Source organism: Artemia sp. Qi Xiang Cuo, chromosome 3 (genome assembly GCF_049724085.1).
Source record: "Artemia sp. Qi Xiang Cuo chromosome 3, ASM4972408v1, whole genome shotgun sequence".
Classification (NCBI taxonomy): Eukaryota; Metazoa; Arthropoda; class Branchiopoda; order Anostraca; family Artemiidae; genus Artemia; species Artemia sp. Qi Xiang Cuo.
In genome coordinates this window covers 34,024,272-34,032,391 of record NC_142796.1, presented here as the reverse complement: position 1 = coordinate 34,032,391, position 8,120 = coordinate 34,024,272, and the positions used below count along the sequence as shown (strand labels likewise).

The following is an 8,120-nucleotide window of genomic DNA, read 5'->3' as shown; positions in this document are numbered from 1 at the left end:
ATGAACTTCACCTGAACTTTAGGTATGTGTAAATATATATATATATATATATATATATATATATATATATATATATATATATATATATACATACATATATACATACTATATATATATATATATATATATATATATATATATATATATATATATATATATATATATATATATATATATATATATATATATATATATATATATATATATATATATATCCTGAATTCTATATATTCAAAATTTTTCATTGTTTTGACAAACTGTTAAATAAATTTGAAGAAATGAGGGAGTTCCAGAGAATTCACTCCATATGGTACAACTTAAAGTATATATTTGTGCATTACAGGTAAGGGGAGTAAAGTTTATTTCTGATGCAAATGAGTGTTACATTAGGATTCAGGATGAAATTCTCATTCTAAAGATACATCTATTGCTTAGCTGTCTAATTAGTGAGTTAATTGTGAAATTTACCCCATTATGTAGTCTAAATAAGAAATTTCTCCATGAATTGAATCTTACCTTAAATCACAATAACCAGTGAGATAAGGTGATGCTGAACCTCCTTTAGAGAATCTTACTAGGGGTGTTAACTTCACCAAGATTAGGCAGCATCCCAAGTTAGCTTCCATTCCACATTTGTCCAGTCCTGATCAATACCCTTCTTGAATGATCCAGATCCAGCAGTCTTGGATGGAACAGTGGCATCTGAGAGACTATTCCATATTGGCATAGAGCAAACAGTGTAAAAGTTTTGATGTAGGGTAAGGGTACCAATGATTCGACAGTGCAATTTTGGAACCCCTGTCAAAATCTTCCTTCAAAACGGAATAACTCTGCTTAGCCGTGACTTAGACCGCCATCTCTTTGAGTCATTTTTGTATTTCAACAATAGGAAACATTGACAAAATATACAGTACACCCAGATAAGAAAAGAACATTTAATTCAGTCATTTTCCTGTTTTTGACAAGAAAGGAGCTCCTGACAATTTTTCAGGTATGCAATGTTCAAACTGCTGTTACTTAAGTATTTATTGCAAAAAAAAAAAAATTGGGATTAGCACCAGTGCATCAAGATAATCTGATTTTATTTGAATTCTAGTCACATTAGCTTTCTCTTGATATAATTAAATTAAAATGGCATACAAATATTACATTGTCAAAACTAGGTTCCAAATGTCACAAATTCTTGCCTAATGTAGAGGAATACCAGATGCATTAAAAATATTCCTTCAGTCAAGTTCAAACGTAGATAATGGCTTTTATAAACTGATTTATTTCTTTTTCAAATATCTTGTAGTAACCTTGTTGAAATTATTGACAGACTGCAACAGGTCCTGTCAAAACATAGGTGACCCTGTTGAGACTTTAATCAACATATAAACAAATGAGAAATAATTGGTGTCCAAATTCACAGGGTCCACTGACCAAAATATAGCTGTCAAATTTATGGGTTCTCCCTACTGCAAAAAATTGCAGAGGTTCACATGGAAGACATTATTCCCTTTCCTTAGCACTTATCATTGAAAATAGTTTGTGTTTATTGAATTTGAAAAATCTTATTTTCTGATGGGGAGGGGGGACGCCTAGAACCATGTCATAGAAACATCAAAAGTGACCCCCCCCCAAAAAAAAAATATCCTAACCTGTGTTTTGGATGAAGCTAAGAATCTGCATATGAAAATAAAATTCACTAAATCAAATATAATGACAATAAACTTCTTAAATTTCTTGAAATCCACTCCTGTTTTCCTAGACCTTATCCCTTCCAAAATGCCAGTGAAACAATTTTGTTATACTAAATAAAATTTGTATTTAATACTGTATATTAAAATTTATTAAACCAATTTTGTTGTACTAAATACTACATACTTGAAACAATTTTGTTAGTTTTATTACTTCTACTTTTTGAATAGTGTTTTATACTTTTATACATTAAATGAAGTTGAAGAAAAACAAAGAAATGAGAATATACATGTCAAATACAACATGTTCTACCTGTAGGTTCTACCTGTATCCTCCAAGTATTTCAACACATATCAAATTGGGTTCTGACTTTCTTCAAAAACAGCTAACTTTTTTGTTGTGTTGAATTAGTGGGTGAAAATGCTCTAATTTCGGAAAATTAGAGTTTTGTACCCTTTTCAGATAAAACTTCAAACTTCTCATAAAACAATAAGATTCTTAGATGTTTTTCCTACATACTGAAGCCCTTTTCAAACCAAGTGTTTAAATTAGAACTTCTGGAGGAGAAAAACTTGTAACTGTTTTTTTTTTTTTTTTGGCAAAAACTGTCAAATCATCAGTAGACCTACCTTTACCCTACATGTTGTTGGCTTTGGGGGACCTGCATTTTCTGGCTGGGTCCACTGGTGGTATTGGAGAGGGGTGGAGAGAGAGCTGAATTTAGACTTGCATATTCAAGCGACCTGTGAGTCATAATGACATCTCCACTTTTTTCTGTATAACAGCATAGGGATCTAAGACTCCCAGAGTTTCAGGATAGAAGACATTTATTCATTATTTTTTTTTTGCAGGGGTGGTACAAGCTTGTATGGTTTGGCACCAAACATTCTCATGTGCTTTAGCATCCATTTTATACTGGGGACATACTAGATTCTAAATGAGGTAGACTAATGCTTTATAGAGTATCCTTACCACGTATGGCTCCCTGTTGGTAAAAAGTTCTGTGATGATCCCATTGATCCAGTTTGCTTTTTCACCTTGAGCTTGTGTACAGTAATGGAACCTAGGCTCCCTCTCAATAATAATGTCTAAATCATTTTCTTCAGTTACAGACTTAAGTTGCTTGTTCCCAACTTGAGGTATATAATTTGCAGGGATGTCATTTGAGGGGGAGGGATACTGTTACCCCCCAATAATTTGGAAAAAAATATTATACAGCCCATGTCCCTTGACTATTTGTCTATTGTCCCTTGATAAGAACCCCTCTTGCTCCCCCCCCCCTCAACAAAAATACTGGGGATTTGCCCCTGATAATTTGTTAAGGTCATGTTGGTCAAATACTTTGCATTTGAATGCATTGAACTGTATGCCCCAGGCTTCAGATCATCTTGAAAGCATATAGAGGTCTTCCTGAACAGTTGAAGGTTCTTCATGACATCTGACTTACCCTAGTAGCTTACAGTCATCAGCATACAACATCAGAAGATTGTTTGGGTTTGTTGAGCATCCTGTGTTACATCATTGGTTTCTGCATTTAAAACTGATGAAAACATATCAAGTATTACCTGTGATTGATGTAACTTACAGGATCCTTAGTGCCATTAGGAACATGTCTTTGTATCAGCACTCTCTAGATGGCTATCAGTTGGTTCATCAAAGTTGTGTTCCTCTGAGTCAATGGTTATCTGGGTTTTGTAATTTAAACCAAGGGTAAGAGTCTCCTTTACCCTAGTCTATGAGTTATGTATGTAAAAATGTTCTCCAAAATCAATTCAGGCTATTTTTGAAACTATTTAAGGTTTTCAGATTTCACAATTATTTCTGGGAGCAAGTTCTAGTCAGCCACTGCTTGGACACACCAAAAATTACCACTTGATCTATTTACTGCAATGGGTTTGAATATTTTTTCTTGGTGTCCTCTTGTGGCATTTATTTTTAAACGATGAAAATATATCTGGAGAGACAGTTTCTCCAGGTTGTGCTTTACTTTGTACAGCTGTATCTGGTCTCCTCTCACTTGTCTATATTTCAGGGTGGGTATGTTAAGTTTGAATAGTTGTTCTCTGTAGCTTAAATTTTTCAAACCAGGAAGAAGTTAGAAGCATGTCTATGGATCTTTTCCAGGGCAGCCAAGTCCTTTTTATAGTGTGGTCCCCAAATCATATTCCTATACTCTATTGTAGGTCTGACAATCTCCTTGTACAGTTTTACAAAAATATTGCTGTCTAAGTGCTTGAAACTTTGTTTGATCAGCCTGATGAGCTGTGATACTTTGGAAATAGTTTTTTGGGTGTGCTCATTGAATTTAACCTGTGGATCAGCAATAATACTAAGACCCCTTTCAGAGTCAATGAGTGTCAGTGGTATTCTGCAGCCTGTTTTATTGCTTATTGTTAGTTGGGGCACAGAAGTAGTATTTTTCTTCCCCATCCACAGGACCTTGGTTTTTGATGGACTGAAGTTGAGACTTAGGCTTTGGAGGTTTTCAGTTAAGGTGCCAATGTCTTTTTGTAGTGTTGCTACATTTTGAAATGATACAAGCTTCCTATAAAGTTTTGTGTCATCTGCATAGACTTTGGTAGTGCTGATGATATTTCTGTTGATTTGTTGCTAAAGAGTATGAAGAGGAGATGACCAATTACACTACCTTGTATCACCCTTCTGGTTATTTTTGCTGAATTCAAGATACTGTCACCCACTCTAACTTTTTGGGTTTGGTTTCTGAGGAATGATTCTGTCCAGGATAATATTTGTGTTGGAAAATTACTGTTGGAGTTCATCCATTAGCTTTGTATGCAATACACTCTCAAAAGTTTTTTTGACAATAAATAGTACTCCCAGGATGCTGTGACTTTCTTCCAGGGCTTCTGTCCAATCATTGAACATTTCTGATAATTCTGTTTGGTAGGAATCCATATTGGTTGAGATTTATCATAATTCTCTGTATCTATTGTCTCTTATGCATCCTTCACAAAGTTTACTGACTAGTGATGTCAGGCACACAGGTTGGTAGTTTTCTGCTTTTGATTGTTCACTGCTTCTGCTTGTGGATGGGGACAACAACTACTTCAGACCATTTTGATGGTATTGCACCTTTATCTATAGAGCTTTCATATTCCTTGCAAAGGTTCAACATTATATTATATACTCTCTTTGAGCCATAGTGCTTCAATTCTGTCTGGACCTTTGGATTTGTCTGATTGAAGTTTCTGGAGAGGTAGTTTGATTTCTTCCTTTATGATAAGGACTTTCAAGTCATTTGTTTTATGGGATGGTTCAGGGTCTGTTTGTTTTGGTTTAAAAACAGAGCTAAAGAAATCATAGGCCCTTTCAGATGAGCCATCTTTGCATTTATGTGTTTCTAAAATTTCTTAGAGGCTGATTTTGCATCACCAGCAATTTTCCTCTCTTGTTCTTTTTCAACTTGTCTAGTTGCTTCTCTCACCTTGCTCCTTGCTCAATTGTATTCTTTTCAAGTGGATTCTATTTCTATATCATGTTTTTGGAGTTCCTTTATTTGTTAAATTTCTTTTTCTTGATATTAATCAGTCTTTTGTGCTTTGAGTCCATGTAAGGTAGCGTCTTTGTGCATGGAAGTTTTTTCTGTACAAGCTTCTGTACAATGGGTTACTACATCACAAAAGAGCTCAAATTTTTCATTGCAAGTTTCTCTCATATATAGGATAGTCTAATCTATTTCTTTAAAGTAAGAATTATCAAGCTTTTTCACTTCTTTCCTCTGAGGATAGGGTGGATGGCTTTGGTTGAGGGTCAAGTTGACCAGAAGTATTACATGGTCACTTTTACCTAGTGGAGGAAGTATGGTGATTCTATCTATATTTCCTGGGCTAGAAGTGTCTAAGTGTCTAGCTAGAAGTGTCCAGTGTCCTGGTCTATGATATTTTTTTTTTGTTTGCTCTGCATCTAGTGGGTTCTGTGATCAGTTGTGAGAGAAAGTTCTCTTCAAGGAGTAAGATAAACAGGTGTGTTAGTGAGTCTTTTAGTTGCCAATTGATTTCAGGGAAGCTAAAATTACCAGAAAGGTATAATGACTTTCTGGTTAGTGTCAAAGCAATTGGTACCTTGTTCAGGTGTTGGAGTGACAAATGCTTATCTTCTTCTGATTGAGAGGGTGATCTATTGGATAACAATACTATTTGAAATGAATTGAAAGGTGGATAATGATGATGGAAAATATGACAATGTGAATAATAGAAACATCCTGCATATAATAAAGCTAGGGTTTCAGTATTTGTAGCCTATGTTTTCTTTTAGGCTAGTTCTTTACATAACATATTACAAGGGCTGTATCCAGGACCATCAGGGGGATGAGGCAAAATATCAGAAGTGACTGCAATTTTTGGAAAGAGCAAAAAACAAGGAGCATAATGATAATAGGCTAGGCCTACTTTTGTTTGATAAGCATAGGGCCTATTTCCTTTAGAATTGGTTAACCCCTAAACTGATCCTAAATAGCCTCCTTTTCAGAAAAAAAGTTTCTTTGATATTTAAGATAGAACTGAACTTGATGAAAGGAATGAAGTGCTTTTGTGACAAGCCCAGCCAACAATATTCGGCCTAGGCTAACTTCTTTTTGCAATTATTAAAAAAGCAATTGTTTAGCCTAATTTATAGATACTATTAACAACCATCTAGAATTTTAATCTCTCTGATTTTTTGAATATTGTGCATCAACAGCCTATTATTCTAGAACTTACTAATAAAGCAAACGTTTCCGCAGGCCTGCAACAGACAACGTCTTCAGTTTTCAAATAATTTGCCTGATTCTCTGTTTTAACTTTTAAGGAGTGCTACCACTAAGAATTTCTTAATCTGTAAAAAATGACAGAAGACACCTGTGAAATTCGTGAAAAACTTGTGACCGGGGCCATAGCCAAACATTTTGCTCGGGAGGGGGAGTGAAAACAAAATTTACAAAACGTTTGGAAATTTTGTTCATTTGTAATTTTGTTAGGTTTCACGTGTTGGACAAAAAGTTTGGGGGATGAACCCCCTAACCCCCCTCTGGATATGGCGTTGTCTATAATCATTTTTAGAGCTTGTTACCTATCAAAAGTTTAAATTAAACCTAATAGATTTTATATATTTGGAATCAAAATAAGAAGTCAATTCCTTGACGTATTAATTATTATAAAGATATCTTCCTTTAGAGTTTCCGTTACTATTGGGCTATTAGTGTTGGGTCAAGTACTCTAAAAAAGTATAAGTACCAAGTAATCAACCAAAATTGTAATTAAGTATCAGTACTAAGCACTCGAAGTAAATTGTACTTAAGTGCGTACTTAAGTACGGAAGTACATGGGTTGAAGGCTTTTTTTTGCACGGTAAAGAATATGGTTAGGTCGTCAGGAGAAAAATTTACATTAGTTGTTCGATAATTTCCAATGGAGAAGTGAAAAGGAACTCCATTCTAGTACCACCAGGGCTGTATCCGGGCAGGATCTGGACCAATGAAGACCAGTCATTTTCTTACAGATTAACAGATCCGTCAACAGATGACTGGTCTTCATTGGTCCGGATTCTGGAATCTTGCGTCAGAAATATGTCAATGGCACTATGATCAATAGCATAGTTAAATATCCCACTACTTCGAAAAAAGATGTCTAAAAAAATTTCTTTATTTTAGTGAGGAGTCATGACATCTTTGATTACTTATAATAGCAAAAGCTTCTCAATCTTAGCATCTTCTAAGTGTTTTTTTTTTTTCGCAGTCAATACATCTCCTGCAGCGGGAAATAGGCGTTCAACAGGTGCAAATGGTAGGAGAGGGGTATAAAATTTCTTAAACAGTTTTCCGATTTGTGGATAGTCCTTCAAAGAATTGAGGGTCCTCCTCTTGTCTTGAAGAAATTTGAAGAATTCAGCTTAGAGATTAATATTTTTATTTACTTTTTCATCACTGACAGTATCATCATCTTCCATCATCGAAAATAAATCATGAGTTTCATTGGTACCAGACTTCTCAGCCCTTTCAACCAGCTCATCACTGGAGAAAAGCATGGCTACTTTTTTCATTCCTAAGTTCACTACGTCTATTATTCGTTTTTTTTCCTTGCATGGCTGGAGTCAACACAGGTAATTTGAAACTCGGGTGAGAGCAAGTAGCTATGACTAGTTCACTGAAGGCTTTCTCTTCCAAGTCCATTGAGAAAACATGCGAGAATCGTTCACGCAAACCACCTAAAATGACCTCTACTAATGCCAAAGCATGCTTGATAATACAGATATTCTGAAGTCATTTTAGTTTAATCTCCAAACCATAAAGTACTGGCAAAACAGAACCAAGATAGCGATTTTTTAGCATTGCAAAAAAATATAAGGCTTGGCACAATAGATTTATAATAAGCACATACTCTTTAAGCAGATCCCTGTCCACGGGCTTCTACGTTGGAAACTTCAGTTCTTCTTAGGCGCTGGAA

General features: G+C 35.0%; 1 protein-coding gene across 1 annotated transcript in view; it reads right to left on the bottom strand.

Annotated features, from left to right (window-relative positions):
• mRpS6 (mitochondrial ribosomal protein S6) overlaps positions 1-7,716 on the bottom strand; it is an 11,663-nt gene extending 3,947 nt beyond the window's left edge. The window contains exon 1 of the mRNA XM_089086097.1: positions 7,591-7,716. Within this exon, the coding sequence (XP_088942223.1) occupies positions 7,591-7,716 (126 nt within the window). The remainder of the gene's footprint in view (positions 1-7,590) is intronic.
• Between the last annotated feature and the right edge of the window lie 404 nt (positions 7,717-8,120).